Source organism: Macrobrachium nipponense, chromosome 36 (genome assembly GCF_015104395.2).
Source record: "Macrobrachium nipponense isolate FS-2020 chromosome 36, ASM1510439v2, whole genome shotgun sequence".
NCBI lineage: Eukaryota > Metazoa > Arthropoda > Malacostraca > Decapoda > Palaemonidae > Macrobrachium > Macrobrachium nipponense.
In genome coordinates, this window is record NC_087220.1 from 49,807,236 (window position 1) to 49,824,294 (window position 17,059).

The following is a 17,059-nucleotide window of genomic DNA, read 5'->3' on the forward strand; positions in this document are numbered from 1 at the left end:
CTTTCTCTCGTGTAAAATATAATTTTTGTATGGTTTTTAATTTTAAGTTACTTTTCACTTAACCTTATACGGTAACTTCCTTTCGTTTATATGAATACAGGGTATGTTTTACTTTAATGTGTACATGTCAGTACAGTAACTCTCTCTCTCTCTCTCTCTCTCTCTCTCTCTCTCTCTCTCTCTCTCTCTCTCTCTCTCTCTCTCTCTCTCTCTCTTTTACCACTTATTCTCCTAGCAGCAGCTAAGTATATGGTTGAAATAAACAGCATAGATACTGCTAGTAATTCAGCAATCTTTGAAGGAGTTTCTAAATAAAATTCTATGGGAGATGTACCCTAAGGATGATTAAATAAGAAAGTACCAATTTAGAATGTGCTGGTAAACAAGAGATTATATCATTTCAATGTAGCTTCCCAAAAACCCCATTAATTATAATTAGCTTAATTTCAAAATTCCAGACAATTCAGTCGGTTAGAAAACAAACAGCACTCATGTGTCATTATTGCAATTGTACATGCAGATCCGTGGGTCACAAACTCCTAAATAAGTTGTCATTTTTCTTCCACATTATATTGCCAAACTTAAAAGTACAGGTGCTGTGATTAGAACAAAAATAGAAAAAATCTCACTGATTTAAGCAGTCTGGACAACAAAACCACACAGGGTTGGACTCTTTGTGAAAGCACATCTGGTGGATAATTAGACCCTCTGCCTTCTTTACCACTAGCCTGTTCTTTGGAGCCTTCTCTTTCACCTCCACAAGCTTGTTCAGGGTCTGAAGTTGCTTGTTTGATACCAAGTGTACAGTTTGGGGTTGGGGTAGACACTGATGAAGTCACCTTTGGCATCAAAAGAGTGTTATCACTCAGGTTACCCAAGTCATCACCATCAATGGCAAGTGGATGACTGGGACCAAGAGTAGCAATTCTTTTCTTTCCAACTTCTTTTACCTCAGGCTGAAAGGAAGAATGAAATTGTTTCACAAAAATCCAACCCGCAATTACAGCTTGATTTGGTTTGCCTACAAAGTTCTAGACAATTCACTGAAAAAAAAAATCTAATTACTAGCATTTTAAAAAATCATAAGGATCCCTGAGTCTAAGAAACTAACAGTTAAGTTTCATTCGTCTGCCACATTATTTGGGGACTCTAAAGACATCAGGCTTAGAAGCCAAAAAAATGTAATCATACTATTCTACACAGCTTGACAAGAAATCAGTAATTGAAGAACTGAACTCACCATTACCATAAAGGGTTTGACTATTTTTGAGAGCATAATTGGTGAAGAACTAGGATCTCTCCCTTTTTCATCACTGGCCTGCTCTGTGGTACATTCCACAGCACCTCCAAAAGCTTGTTTTATAGTAATTGTTTCTGTACCTGAAGCTGCCTGTTTATTACTAAGTGGATAGTTCGGAATTGAGGCTCGCGCTAAAGTCAAATCTGGCAGTATATGAGAGTCATCATCACTCCAGTTAGTATTCAAGCTGTCATCATCATCATCATCATCATCCAAGGCCAGTGAATCATCTAGACCGTAAGTTAAGAGTCCTTCCTTTCTCTTGGTTCCAATTTCACGCTGGAAAAAAATTAAATGACAGTAACTCTTCATTTAAATACATCTGATTATGCCCAAAATGCAGGTATGGGAATAGTGAACAGCCTAGCCTAGGGCAAGATACACTAAAATCCTATCCAAAGTGTGAAAAGCCTATTAAAATGTACACCAAATTAAAAAAGCATGCACTCCAAAACACATGAAGTCTACATTAATTTTGCATAAAATAAGCGTATTAAGCACATAAGACAAAACAATGACATTTTAGTGAGCAAAATATCACACACATTACCTTTCTCACAAAAGGCTTCTCTACCCAGAACTAGTCTAGGAACATCAGGCTTAGAACCCCCCCCCCAAAAAAAAATGTAATCATACTGTTCTACACAGCTGGACAAGATATCAGTCATTGAAGAGAACTGAACTCACCATTACCACAAAGGGTTTGACTGTTTTTGAGAGCATAATTGGTAGAGAACTTGGACCTATCCCTTTTTCACCACTGGCCTGTTCTTTGGTACAATCCACTGCACCTCCATTAGCTTGCTCTGTAATCGTTTCTGTACCTACAGCTGCCTGTTTATTACTTAGTGCATTGTCCGGAGTTGATGTAGGCACTAAATAAGTCAAATCTGGTAGCATACAAGAGTCATCATCACTCCAGTTGTTCAAGTTGTAATCATCATCATCATCCAAGGCCAGTGAATCACATAGGCCAGAAGTAAAGAGTCCTTCCTTTCTCTTGGATCTGATTTCACGCTAGAAAAGAAATTAAATTACAGTCTCTCTTTATTTACATGGCTTTGGGCATGCCCAAAATGCAGTTAGGGGAATAGTGAAAAGCCTAGTCTTTGGTTAGAAACACCAAAATCCTATCCAAAGTTTGAAAAGCCTATTAAAATGTACACCAAATTAAAAAAAAGCATGAACTCCAAGAACATATGATGTCTACATTAATCTTGCATAAAATATAACAAATTTTCTAAGACAATTTGTATTTTTCATAGCTACAAACCTGAGGTCTTAACAATAAGATCATTTCTAGCGCCTAGCCGGATCCGGTTAAAAAACAGATGAAAGCAAGGAATCTTGTGATATCTGGCAATCCATGCATAGATTGGGTAAAGAGTGGTCAAGCACCACTCACCTACGCCACCATGTCAGTCTTTCCCAACTCAGGATGTCTTAACACACAGAGGGGCAGCCAGAAGCGGGCAGTATAATGTTAAGAACTCAGGTTTGTAGCTATGAAAGATACAAATTGTCTTAGAAAATTTGTCATTTGTTCACACGTGAACAAACCTTCGGTCTTAACAATAGGATAGACTCATACTCGGAAGGAGGTACAAGACATCCTAAACCAGCTGGGGGCCTACCCACCAGTCCAGCTTCCAGAAGAAATGACTTCTGGAGAGGGACTGAAGCCTGTTGAGAAGCTAGATAAACTGATATCTAACCACTCAGACCCTGAGTGACGTACAGTGCTACATGGGAGAACCATTGTATAGGGAACCAAAGAGAAACTTAAGACTGTCCAATAGCAAACCAATACATCAGGGTTTGTACTACTCCCAACTCCTCCTTGCCAAGGAGTGAAGCATATGCTACCAAATAGAGGGTTTGATATTTGTGTATTAAGCAACCACACTATCAGTATGACTACCTTACTCACCTGTATCAGACCAGTCCAGCGAATGACGTGTCTATTCCTTAAACTGCCCGAAGGAAGAAGGAAAGGTACAAGAGAAAGGAGGAGACCAGCCAACTCACTCATACTCTCATCCACACAATCATCTTAGGTCAGATACAGAAGTGTGAGTTACACAACCTGTTGGGCAGCTGCCACAGGACCCAGGGAAAACGTGTCCACAGATCTGTGGGCAACATCAAGATAGAAAGAGGTGAACGTGGACTGGCGTAACCAAGTACCAGCGTTCAGCACTCTATGTACAGCCAAGTTCTTTTTGAAAGCCAGAGAGGGACCAATACCCCTAACGTCATGCACTCTAGCCTGCACAGGCGTGGTGGTGGAATCATCAAGAGTCAAGTATGCCTGTCTGATGGCTTCCCATATCCAAAAAGAGACAGTATTCTTAGACACCTTTTTCTTTGTACGGCCTGTGCTAATAAAAAGTGTGCGGCAGCCTGGTCTAAGGTGCCGAGCCCTTTTAAGATAACAAGGCAAGGCCCCGACAGGGCACAACAAAAGCTCTTGAGCATCACCATCCACAAAGTCATTCACTGATGGAATGGAAAACGAAGTGAACCTGTCATTGTGCACAGGGGGGTTTTGGGTCTTGACCACGAATTCTGGGACAGATTCGGACACTGACCCCCAACCCCTGATGAGCTTCACCTCAGCTCAGACCATGGAGCTCTCCTACCCTCTTAGAAGATGCCAAGGCCAGAAGGAAAACTGTCTTGAGCGTCAAGTTCTTGTAAGATGAGCAACGCAAGGGCTCATATGGACTCTTAGTGAAGCTCTTGAGAACCAAGGAAACATCCTACGTCAGAGGCTTGAGCTCTAGGAGAACTCGACTGCTCAAACCCCTTAACTAGCAAGGAAAGTTCCCAGGAGGAGGAGATGTCAATACCTCTAAGGCGTAACACCAAACTCAGGGCCGCCCTGTAGCCTCTAATGGTAGAAAAGGACAAACGATTCTCGTCTCTGAGGAAGGTTAAAAAGTCTACTATTCGCTGAATAGAGGTTGCGAGTGGAGAAAAACCCCATTTACTACACCAATCACAGCAGATTGCCCATTTGCCTTGGTAAACCGCGGAGGTCAACTTTCTGAGACTGCTGGACATATGCCCTGCTGTCCTTCTGAGAAAAGCCTCTCGATCAGAGGAGATACTTGATAGCCTCTAACCGTGAAGAGACAGGGATTCTACTGAATGGTGGAACCTTTCCGCATGGGGCTGACACAGGAGATGTTGCCAAGGGGGAATCTCCCTCGGAACCTCTGACAACAACGACAGCAGATCTGGGAATCATTCCGCCTGAGGCCACAGAGGGGTTACCAAAGTCATCCTGAGACCCTGTGAACTCATCAGCCTGTTCAGAACTTGACGGATCAAACAAAACGGAGGGAAGGCATACACCTCCAGGTTGTCCCAGGGATGTTGGAATGCGTCCTCTGCTAACGCTAAAGGATCTGGAACCACTGAACAGAATATCTCCAGCTTCCTGTTGAAGAGAGTTGCAAAAAACCAGCATGGGTCTCCCCCAAACCTGGAAAAGCTTGTCTGCTACCACTTGATGAAGGGACCACTCTGTGCCTAAGATCTGTTCCCGACAACTGAGTTTGTCTGCGACAACATTCCGTTTGCCTGGGATATACCTGGCTGAGAGCTCTACCGAATTGCTGACCACCCACTGGTGAACCTCAATGGTCAAAGCGTGAAGTTGACGAGAAACCAGGCCTCCCTGTTTGTTCACATAGGCTACCACCATGGTGTTCTCCGACATGAGAACAACAGAATGACCTTCTACCTTCTCCCGAAACTCCTTCAGATCCAGGAAGGCTACCTTCAACTCCTTCAGATCCAGGAAGGCTACCTTCAACTCCAAAAGTTGATATGTTGCTGTTTGTCCTCCAAACTCCAAACGCCTGAAGCGATGAGGCCGCCTAAATGAGCACCCCAACCTGCGAGGGAGGTTTTCTGAGAACAGAAGTCTGGTGGAAGAGAACGCAGAGGGACACCCTTCATCAGATTCTGGTCGTCCAACCACCAACGAAGGTCTTCTCTCACTTCTAGAGACAGAGGAACCATTAACAGGGGAGAGTCCCCCGCCAGAGACCAGAATTCTCCCAGTCTCCATTGCAGAGACCGAAGATGACGACCCCCATGAGGGACCAGCTTCTCCAGGGAAGACAACACTCCCAGAACAACCTGCCACTGATGAGCTGACTGATGTGGTTCCGACAGGAAGCTGCGCGCTACCACTCGCAACTTCTCCAATCTCTGATCCGACGGGAAAACTTTTGCCACTGTCGTATTGATGACCATGCCCAGGTAGAGAATTTTTTGACTGGGTAAGAGGTTTGACTTTTCCTGGTTGACTACGATGCCCAGTTCCAGACACAACCGAAGTAGACGATCCCTGTCCTGCTGCAACTTTTCCCTGGAAACTGCCAAGGCCAACCAATCATCGAGGTACCTCAGCAAACGTATCCCCTGAGCATGGGCCCAACTTGACACGAGAAAGAAGACCCTTGTGAACACTTCAGGGGCTGTTGTCAGCCTGAAGCATAGGACTTTGAACTCGAAGACCTTGTCCCCAAGAGAGAAGCGAAGGAACTTCCTGGACGGATGAATAGGGATTTGGGAGCATGCGTCCCTTAAGTCTATCGACAGCATGAAGTCGCCTTCCCTCAAGGCTGCCAACACCGAACGTGGGGTCTCCATCTTGAACCGTGTCTTCCTGATGAAGTGATTCAAGGTGGATAAGTCAATCACAGGTCTCCATCCTCCTGACGCCTTGGGCACCAAGAAGATGTGACTGTAAAACCCCAGAGACGGATGCACCACTTCCTCTATCGCATCCTTGTCTAGCATCTTCTGCACTTCCTCCCGAGGAGCCAAGAACTTCAGAGAATCTGGAAGATATGCCTTCCTGAGCTGCAGCTTGTCCGACAGAGAGGAGAGAAGTCGATTGGTAACCCCCCACCTGTGGCGCAGGAGAGGGAGAGGCGCCTAACCTACCGACGGCCCCCTTTACCTCTGCCCCTTAGGCCCCTTATTGGCTTAAAGGAATGAGAGCAAAAGGAACGTTGATCCTCTGACCTAGGCTGAGTCGAACGGGAAGGCCCTGCCGAAATTGAATTCCTCGACGGCCTACCAAGCGACGATCTTCTTGACTGCTGCTGGACAGGGGCAGGAGGAGGAGCTGGACATCTCCGAGGACGAGACTCCGACTTAGACACGGCCTGGTGCACCAGTCTGTCTTTGGTGTCAGCCCGCCGCGTTCCTCAATGCCAGCAAGGACTGACTCTGTGTCACTGATCTCTCCATCCTAGACAAAGCTACGTCTCTTCTAATCAGAAGAAGGTTAGCCCATAAATTAACACTGAGGCGAGCCATATATGAAAACGCCTTTCCTCCAGACTGCAACAGACTGGCAAGCGAGGATGCACTCATCAACCCTTCCGGGGACCTGTCAGAAGCTATCTTAGCAATGACTACAGACCAGAAGTCCAGCCAAGAAACCGTCTGCAACATGGAGGCTGCTGTAGATTCCAATGCTAAGGCATCTTGTGGAGGCAAGGACGGAGCCACCGACCTCACCTGCTCCAAAGTCAATCCTGGCTTCAGGCAAATGACGTCTGGGTTAAGATGGCACGACATCAAAAATGCAGAGTTCGTAGCATAGTACTTCCTATGTCTCGTGAGAGGTGGGGGTAGTAGCTTGGCAGAGCCCCTAGTGCAAAGCGAACTGTCCCGGTCCGAAACAGAGGCGCTAACCTTATGCAAGATCGACTGGACGTACCCTGACAAGGGAAGCTGAAGAGATGATTTGGGATCCTGCGTAGCTCCCACCAAGGCTTCCAAGAAAGAAGGAGTGTAAGACAACCGAGCCTGAGTCCTTCTTTCCAAATTGTTGAACCCATGAACGAGATCAACCTTCCGAAAAGGTAGACAAAAAAATCTCGCGTCTCCCTCCTCCTGCTCCGGCAAAGGAGACCAACAACGAGAAGGATATGTAGGCTCCTCTAAGGCACCTTCCCCATTAAAATTAACGGAAGGATCAGCAACCAAACAGCCCAAAATACCAACTAACCTGTCTAGGCTGGGTCCACGTGTCGGCTCCCGAGACAAACCCACTATAACACTAGGAACATCACTACGTACTCCTCCAACAGATGACTCATTAACATGTCCATGAATGGTTACGGGCGTGGCAGACGTATGAACGTGAGTTGGAGAGGAATCCCGAGCACTCGTGATCGAAGGAGAATCCCCCAGAGTCGAACTCTTGGAAGCATCAGTGATAGGGCAGGCAAACACCCCTGCTGCACCAACTCCGCACTCACCACCTTCGACATCTTGACAGGCACCCTGAGATCCTTACAGCGACAAATAGGCCTTGGGGAAGAAGGAGCACTTGCATCATGTGCACGGACAGGGGAGGTTGTAACACGCTCTCAATGTGCATGGACGGGGGAGGTTGCAACACGCTCACGATGTGCACGGACGGGGGAGGTTGTAACACAACCGCGATTTGATGTAGAGGACGAAGCAGCCACTGTAGATTGCACAAGGGAAGATACACTAACACTCTCCGAAACACCAACATTCTCGAGAACACGTCCGCGTTGTTCCTCCCTCGTAGGCGAAGAAAGAGCAAAGTCCTTAGCCTTTTAATGCTTGTTACACTGACGTGACGTAGAGGGGGAAGAGGGAGAAGAAGACAGCGCTGGTTTCTTATGCGATCTCTTCGCAGGAGGCGGGGACGAAGCAACACGTTTCCTTCCAGTCCTCCCAACCGACAAGGCAGCCAACTTATCATCCAAAACAGAGTCCAACCTCTTTAAGCACTATCTGGCATAAAACCTCAGACCGATCTGTAAGAGAAGGCTCCGATGGCATGGAAGGGAGATGTAGTGAACTGGGTGGCAGAGATAACGTCACGGCTGAGAGAGGCAGTACAGAGGAGATGACTGGGAGTGACAACATCGATGGGAGTGACATCTCAAGTGATGATGACGTCATGGCTTCCCCACGGTGTGAAGGGGAATCAGACACCACTGGCAAAGAAATACACAACGACGGATCCCGTGACGTCATCAACAGGGCTGACGCCACGGCTTCAATCCGACTCGAAGAAGCGGCAGCAGACACTTGCGGAGCAATACAAGATGGCTGACCTCGGCTACCCACGAAGACAAGGCCGGGAGGAGGGAGATGGCCTGGCCAGCCTGAGGAAGGGGGTAGCGATCCTTCATAAAGTGCGCTAGCAAACCATCCAAGGACGGGGGACCCCCTAGCCCGAGCGTCTTCCAAATTGCCACCATCTTGGACGCCTCCGACTCTGCAATAAATGAGCCTCCCCCTTCCTGGGAATCAAATTAACTCCGGAAGAAGAAGGGGCGACATTACAAACATCAGCCTGGTGGCCTCCCAATACGTCCAGCAACGAATCAATGGAAGGAGACACAGGAACAACGCTACTATGGGGGGTGGGGGGGTGAATACTGCAGGAGACGAAGCATTGGGAAGTGGCGAAAAACCTTCCCAAGAAGAAAGAGTCGAAACCGTCCGATGCTATCTCTTGCTATAAAATGACTTCCACTGTTCTTTAGGCCATTCCATGCAAGGATTCGTTATAGTAAAAAAATTAGAACGGCATCTGCTACACGTGATGTGGGGATCGGTCGCTGCCGAAGCCAAAAAACTAGGACACAGAAAAATGATATTGTTATGATACAATAAAGTTTCATACATACTTACCTGGCAGATATATACTTAGCTATAGACTCCGTCGTCCCCGACAGAAATTCAAATTTCGCGGCACTCGCTACAGGTAGGTCAGGTGATCTACCGCCCTGCTCTGGGTGGCAGGACTAGGAATCATTCCCATTTTCTATCAGATTTTCTCTCTTCCACCTGTCTCCTGCAGGGAGGCTGGGTGGGCCATCAATCGTATATATCTGCCAGGTAAGTATGTATGAAACTTTATTGTATCATAACAATATCATTTTCATACATTCAACTTCCCTGTCAGATATATACTTAGTTGATTGACACCCTTTGGTGGAGGGTAAGAGACAGCTAACTACTGAATAGACAGGTAAACAACATATCTCAAGAGCCTTAGCGAGATAGTGATCTGTGGCCAAGAGTTCTTGTGGGTCTGTCGATGGGGTCTTATCCACTTACTCGGCAGAGCCTGACTGGCATTTGTCAATGGGTGCTAATCCACTTATATGACAACACGCCTTATTTTAAGGAGCACACAACCGATCCCGATCACCCGATCCTAACACCTGTGTTAGTTCTAAGATTGCCAAGAGTTATCCCCAAACTCTTCACAAACAACCCATAACTCGAAATACACAGTCAAAAACGCACACACTAAAGTACAAAAGAAAAAAATTTTTGTACCCCTCTGATAGTCAGATACCACTGGAGTTCCTTACTGAACTGAAGCGACGGCCGCCTGTGCGACATCTGACACTTCTTCCAGCAGGAAGCCAAGAACGTATCCAACAAGAGGGTTACGTACACAATATCAAGGATCGGCGCTTGCTCCAATACTCAGAACCGTCTCCGCCGACACAAACGGACCTAGAGAAAAACATTTCTCGTACGTTACGCGCACGTCCTTCAAGTAATGAGATGCAAACACCGAGTTGCACCTCCAATATGTTGCTTCTAAGATATTCTTAAGCGACATATTTCTCTGGAAGGCAATAGACGTTGCGATAGCTCTTACTTCGTGAGCTCTCACTCTCAAGAGTTTAAAAGAGTCATCTGGGCAGTTCTTATGCGCCTCCGTAATTACGCTTCTTACAAAGAAGGCCAAGGCATTCTTCGACATCGGTCTTTTGGGGTCCTTTACCAAGCACCATAGACCGTGTTGCGAACCCCCCATCTGTTTCTTTCTGTCCAGATAGAATTTAAGCGCTCTGACCGGGCAAAGAGACCTCTCTGTCTCTCTGCCTACTAGGCTAGCCAGGCCCTTTACCTCGAAGCTCCTGGGCCAGGGTTTCGAGGGATTCTCATTCTTTGCAAGAAAGAGAGTCTGGAACGAACAAATAGCAGAGTCTCCTTTGAAGCCCACTCGTGACTCAAGGGCGTGCAGCTCACTGATTCTCTTCGCCGTAGCGAGAGACAAAAGAAATAGGCACTTCCTTGTAATGTCCCGAAAGGAACCCCTGCGAGGTGGTTCGAACCTTTCGGAAGACAGAAATTTTAGAACCACGTCCAGATTCCAGCTTGGAACTCTAGGTTCTTTTGATTTGGATGTTTCGAAAGAACGAATGAGATCGTGCAAATCCTTATTGTTGGCCAAATCTAATCCTCTTCCTGAAAACGGCCGAGAGCATACTCCTGTATCCTTTAATGGTCGGTACAGAAAGATGCGATTTCTCCTTCAAGAAAAGAAGGAAATCTGCAATCTCGGTCACAGAGGTATTGGAGGAGGACAGCTTCTTCGACCTACACCAACTTCTGAACACCTCCCACTTCGATTGGTATACTCGCATAGTACATGATCTGCGGCGGGCTCTAGCGATTGTGCTTGCCGCCTTGCGAGAAAACCCTCTCGCTCTGACAAGTCTTTCGATAGTCGAAAGGCAGTCAGAGCAAGAGCGGGGAGGTTTTGATGGTACCTCTCGAAGTGGGGTTGTTTGAGCAGATCTGTCCTGTTTGGAAGAGATCTGGGGAAGTCCACCGTCCACTCCATTACCTCTGTGAACCAATCTCGGGCTGGCCAATATGGGGCTATCAGAGTCATCCTTGTCCCCTTCAAGGCCACAAACTTTCTGATCACTTCCCCCAGGATCTTAAATGGGGGAAAAGTGTAAATATCCAGTCCGGACCAATTTAGGATAAAGGCGTCTACTGCAAAAGCTCTCAGGTCGTCTGCCAGAGCGCAAAATGTGTCTATCTTCTTGGAGAGGAACGTGGCGAACAGGTCTATTTGAGGCTTCCCCCAAAGAGACCAAAGGATCTGACACACTTCTGAGTGGAGGGTCCATTCTGTGGGAAGGACCTGGAACCTCCTGCTCAGCCTGTCCGCTCTCACGTTCCTCTCCCCTTGGACAAACCTTGTCAGTAGAGTTATATTTCTTTGATCCGCCCAAATAAGAAGATCTCTTGTCAGTTCGTAAAGAGAGAGCGAGTGAGTCCCTCCTTGTTTTCTTACATAAGCCAGAGCGGTGGTATTGTCAGAGTTTATCTGCACTACCCCGTCTCTGACTATCTGCTCGAAGCCCTTTAGAGCAAGATGAATGGCTAAGAGCTCCTTGCAATTTATGTGCCATGACACCTGCTCTTCCGACCAGGTGCCTGACACTTCTCTCGATCCTAAGGTTGCACCCCAACCCGTCTCCGACACGTCTGAAAATAATATCAGGTTCGGGTTCCAAACTTCCAGGGACACACCTCTGTTTTCCTCTAGAGTGGGTAACCACCACCTTAAGTGATTTTTCACCTCTACAGGAATTGGAAAAGTATCGGAGAGCTGTCCTGTCTTCCAATTCCAATTCCTTTTCAGGAAGAACTGTAGAGGACAGAGATGCAGTCTTCCTAGAGGAAAGAACTGTTCCAGCGAGGAAAGGGTCGCCAGAAGGCTCAACCATTCCCTTGCTGAACTGCGCTCCTTCCCTAAGAAGCTGGAGACTGTGGCGCAACCTTTTGATATTCTCTCTTGAGAAGGAAACACTCGAAAACCCTGAGAATCCATCCGAATCCCCAGATAAACCATGTTCTGGCTGGGGATCATCTGAGATTTCTCGAGGTTCACGATCAATCCTAATGACTTTGTCAGGTCTAATGTCGTTGAAAGGTCCTCCAAACACTGTTTCTGCGACCTGGCCCTGATGAGCCAGCCGTCCAGGTATAGGGAGATATTTATTCCCATCAGATGTAGATGTCTTGCCACATTCTTCATTATACTTGTGAAGACTTGAGGAGCCGTGGACAGGCCGAAACACAGGGCCCTGAACTGATAGATCCTTCCCTCCATCATGAAACGAAGGTACTTCCTCGACGAATGATGAATCGGGACGTGGAAATAGGCGTCTTGAAGATCGAGAGACACCATCCAATCTCCTTGGCGAAGGGCTGCAAAGACTGAAGCAGACGTTTCCATGCTGACCTTCTGTTTCTCTACAAATCTGTTCAGCGGTCTTTGTATCTGGCGAACAGTTCCCTCGGTGTTGATGTCAGGGGAGGGCTGTCCTTGAATGGGATATAATATCCCTTCTTGATGACCGACATGGACCATGTGTCGGCTCCTATGCTTGCCCAGGCTTCCGCAAATTCTTGTAACCTGGCACCTACTGGTGTTTGGAGGATCGCTTTCTCATTTCCCCTTTTTAAAGGGTCGGAAGGAAGCTCTTCCTCTTCTTTCCATAGTCTTTCTTTTGGAAATTGTTCTAGCCGGAGGGCCTCCTCGAAAGGGCTGCTGCTGCGTTGGACGAGCCCCTTTCTTCTCTTCATTGGCCACAGGACTATTCTTCCTCGATGACTGCCTGAGGAGATCTTGAGTCGCCTTCTCAGTTAGTGAATGTGAAATGTCCTTCACCAACTGAGAAGGGAACAAATACTCTGAAAGAGGGGCAAACAACAAGGCGGATCTCTGTGAAGGAGAGACGGCCTTAGTGAGGAAAGCACTATAAACTGCCCTCTTCTTCAACATTCCCGCACCAAAGAGGGAGGAGACCTCTGCCGACCCATTCTGAACTGCTTTATCTATGCATGTAAGTATGCTATGCAAAGCTTCTGGGTTTAGGCCTTCCGCTTCATGGGACTTTTTGGCCAAAACCCCAAGGGATCAATCCAGGAAATTAAAAACCTCCAAGACGTGGAAAAGCCCCTTGAGGAGGTGGTCCATTTCCGAAAGGCCCCATGTTGCTCGGGCCGAGTTCAAAGCGTGTCTTCTCGAGGAGTCTACGAGACTCGAGAAGTCCAATTCAGCCGAAGTAGGCAGAGACAATCCTATATTTTCTCCAGTCTCATACCATATGCCTCTTCTACCCGTTAGTTTGGCAGGAGGCATACAAAAGACCATCCTCCCTAGTTCCTTTATAGTCTTAATCCAGGAATCTAGAGACTGTAGGGCCTTCTTCATCGATATGGCCGGTTTCATCTTAAGGAAGGACGAAGACTTGAGAGATTTAGCGCTCGAAAATAGAGAGCGCAGAGAAGGAGGAGCAGCTGGAGTCAAAGAATCTCCATATTCTTCCAGAAGGAGAGAAGTAAGAACTTTATAGTTTGACAGTCCTTCTTTGTTAGTCACCTCATCTTCCGATACGTCCTCTAAGTCGAGAGGATCGGAAGGAGAAAGCTCCCTTCTTTCGTCTGTCTCTTCCTTGGACTTTTTCCTTTCCGTCAATGAAGAACTTCTAACAGGCGAGGGACTAAGAGCTATTGTCTCCCTACGCCTGTCCTTAGGAGAATCTTGACTAATTGGCGCCTGGCGACTATCAGGCTCTTCGCGTATAGTAGGCGCCTGGCGCTTGGCAGGCGCTTCGCTCCTGGCAGGAGCTTCGCGTCTGGCAGGAGTCTCACACTTGTTTGTTTCTTCTATCCTAGCTGGCGCCTGGCGCCTGGTTGGCGTTCGGCGCCTGGAACGATCTCGGGAAAAATCGCGCCTGGAAGGCTCATCCCTTTCTGTGAGGACTTCATTGTCATCATAATCCTCACTGTCAGGTGTTCCCTGGCGCCTGCTTGGCGCCTGGCTGGCGCCACACGCCTGGCAGGCGCTTCTTCCTCTTCTACCTCTCGCCTGCCTGGTGCTTCGCTCCCCCCAGAGATGGCGGCCTGTGCGACAACTCCCCTGGAAGGCTCGTTGCACCTGACAGGAGATCGGTGTCTAGATCTTTTGACAGGAAGCTTGTCGTCCTTTCTACGAGGAGGCTCCTTGGAAAGGACTCCTACCAACGACGCTAGCTGCTCTTGCATGTCCATCAGTATCTTCTTGGTAGAAGAATCCCTTTCTTCTTCAAAAGCAGGAAAGGGAGATCTGGAAGGCGCTTGAGGCTCCCTTACAGCAAAGGGAGTTAACTCCTTTCTAGCTCTCTTTATGACCGAAGGCGCTTCTTCTTCGGAAAAGCGCTCGGGGCTAGAGTTCAACTCAGGCTCTTTCCAGTTCCTCTTCAACGGATGGGAAAGCTTCGTATCCTTCCATCCTCGTTTCGGTGAGGGAGATCCCGATGAAGAAAAACACTCACGTAGGACGTTTTTTCTGTAGTGATCCCTGGCAGTCTGAGATGTAACAGATTTTGCCGAAGGGACGCCTGATCGTTGGGGATTCTCCACGACCCCCGTACGGCTTTCGACTTTCCTTCTCCTCTGGGCCAGGGAGCTTGGAAGACGACCAGACGCCCCCTTCACTACACTGGGGACACTCACATCACTGGAAATATCACCCTCACTTTGCTTACCTTCTAATGCCGCCATTTTCTCTTGCATTTTTTGAAGGGAAGCCTTGAGTTCTGCAATTTCAGAAGCCGAATCAGTAGGATTAGCAACCTGTGATCGGCCTGATAAAGATGGAGAATAATAATGAGTAGAAGAAGCTACAGAACTAGACAAGGGTTCGTTAGATCTAGATCTACTAAGGCTTTTATAAGCCGCCTTCCTCTCTCTATCCCTCTCTAACTTCTTCAAGTAAGAAGTTAGTCTTCCATTCCTGAGCACTCAACCTTTCACACTCATTACATGTGTTATCTAAAGAACACTCAACAACTCTACATCCTCGGCATGCAGTGTGAGGATCTACCGAAGCCTTCGGAATCCTCACCTTACAGCCTTCGTTCACACACACTCTGAAACCAACACTTGAGTCAGACATATCCAAGAAAAATCCAAAGCCAAGTCCAAAAACAATTCCACGATAGCGAATGCCAAACAACGATCCAAGTACGTCACCAAAAATCGGTCGAAAGAAGATCAAAAGCGTTGAAAAAAGAATTCCAGTCAGGAGGTAGTAACAACAATGTTGACACCACCGGCGACAGAGAAAATCTGATAGAAAACGGGAATGGTTCCTAGTCCTGCCACCCAGAGCAGGGCGGTAGATCACCTGACCTACCTGTAGCGAGTGCCGCGAAATTTGAATTTCTGTCGGGGACGACGGAGTCTATAGCTAAGTATATATCTGACAGGGAAGTTGAATGTATGAAACATGATATTGTTATTATACAATTAAGTTTGTTCATACTTACCTGGCAGATATATATATAGCTGTATTTTCTGACGTCCGACAGAAATTTCAAAACTCGCGGCACACGCAGTGGGTGGCCAGGTGGTAGTACCCATTCCCGCCGCTGGGAGGCAGATATCAGGAACCATTCCCATTTTCTATTCATATTTTTATTAATGCCTCTGTCTCCTGAGGGGAGGAGGGCGGGCACTTTAATTATATATATCTGCCAGGTAAGTATGAACAAACTTAATTGTATAATAACAATAACATTTTGTTCATGCCACTTACCTGACAGATATATATATAGCTGAATCCCACCTTCGGATGGTGGGAAGAGACAGAATAGGATTTTTTAGGAAACTTAAATTAAGTAGATGATATACATCTTGGTTCCTCACCTGTTTGCAAAGTAGACTATGTGATTACTGTCACGTAAGGCTGCTTTTTGCTTAAAACAGAGTTGCCAGCCAGGTGGAGACCTGAAGTGCTGGTGCGCTCTGGATGATCTGTCAACGGGTGCGAGACCTCAACGTGACAAGACCATCGAGGCCATACAAATGAGGGCAACGAAGCAACTGACCACCACCTGACCAACTATTCACAAAAAACACCTTAAAAGGATGGGAGATCTTCACATAAGACTCACCACAACCTAAAAACACAACAAACTAACCTAATCCTAACTAAGGGATAGGGAAAGAGCTACTTCCGGACCCCAATACTGTGTCCGCAGAAACGTATGGCCCCAGTGCATTACAATCGTCATAAATCGTTCTCACATCCCTTAGGTAATGTGAGGCGAAGACGGAGTTACTCCTCCAAAAGGTGCAATCAAGGATGTCCTTGATTGACATGTTCTTTTGGAAGGCAAGAGAGGTAGCGACGGCTCGAACTTCGTGCGCTTTTACTCGGAAGAGGCTCAAATCAGTCTTCTGGAAACGATGAATGAGCCTCCCGAATGATGTCCCTTAGAAAGAAAGCAACAGCATTCTTCGATAAAGGTAACTCTGGTCTCTTCACAGAGCACCAGAGATTACCTGAGGGACCTCTTACCTCTTTCGTTCTATGCACGTAGAACTTGAGAGCCCTGACCGGGCACAGGACTCTCTCTGGTTCTTGGCCCACCAGACTTGACATACCCTTGATCTCGAAAGTCTTCGGCCAAGGGTTCGAAGGATTTTCATTCTTCGCCAAGAAAGTTGGGTTCAACGAGCAGACAGCATTGTCCCCTTTGAATCCCATTAACTTGCTAAACGCTTGAATTTCACTAACTCTCTTAGCCGTCGCAAGAGAAGTTAGGAAAAGAGCCTTCCTTGTCAGGTTTCGAAGAGACGCTGCTTGAAGCGGTTCGAAAGGGCTTGACATAAGGAATTTAAGGACTACGTCCAGGTTCCATGATGGAGGTCTCATTTGAGGAACCTTCGAGGTCTCGAAAGACTTTAAAAGGTCATGAATGTCCTTGTTGTCAGACAGGTCGAGGCCTCTGTGCCTAAAAACCGCTGACAACATGCTTTTATATCCCTTGATGGTAGGGACCGCTAATTTCTGCACATTCCTGAGGAAGAGCAGAAAATCAGCTATTTGGTTCACAGAGGTCGAGGAAGAGGAAACTCCCTCCTTTT

At 47.0% G+C, this 17,059-nt stretch overlaps 1 protein-coding gene across 1 annotated transcript in view; it reads right to left on the minus strand.

Moving 5' to 3' along the window:
• LOC135203623 (uncharacterized) overlaps positions 1-17,059 on the minus strand; it is a 99,219-nt gene that overhangs the window by 39,163 nt on the left and 42,997 nt on the right. The window contains exons 6-8 of the mRNA XM_064233455.1: positions 1,988-2,317; positions 1,241-1,579; positions 630-956 (exon numbers count right to left, since the gene is read on the minus strand). Of these exons, the coding sequence (XP_064089525.1) occupies positions 630-956; positions 1,241-1,579; positions 1,988-2,317 (996 nt within the window). The remainder of the gene's footprint in view (positions 1-629; positions 957-1,240; positions 1,580-1,987; positions 2,318-17,059) is intronic.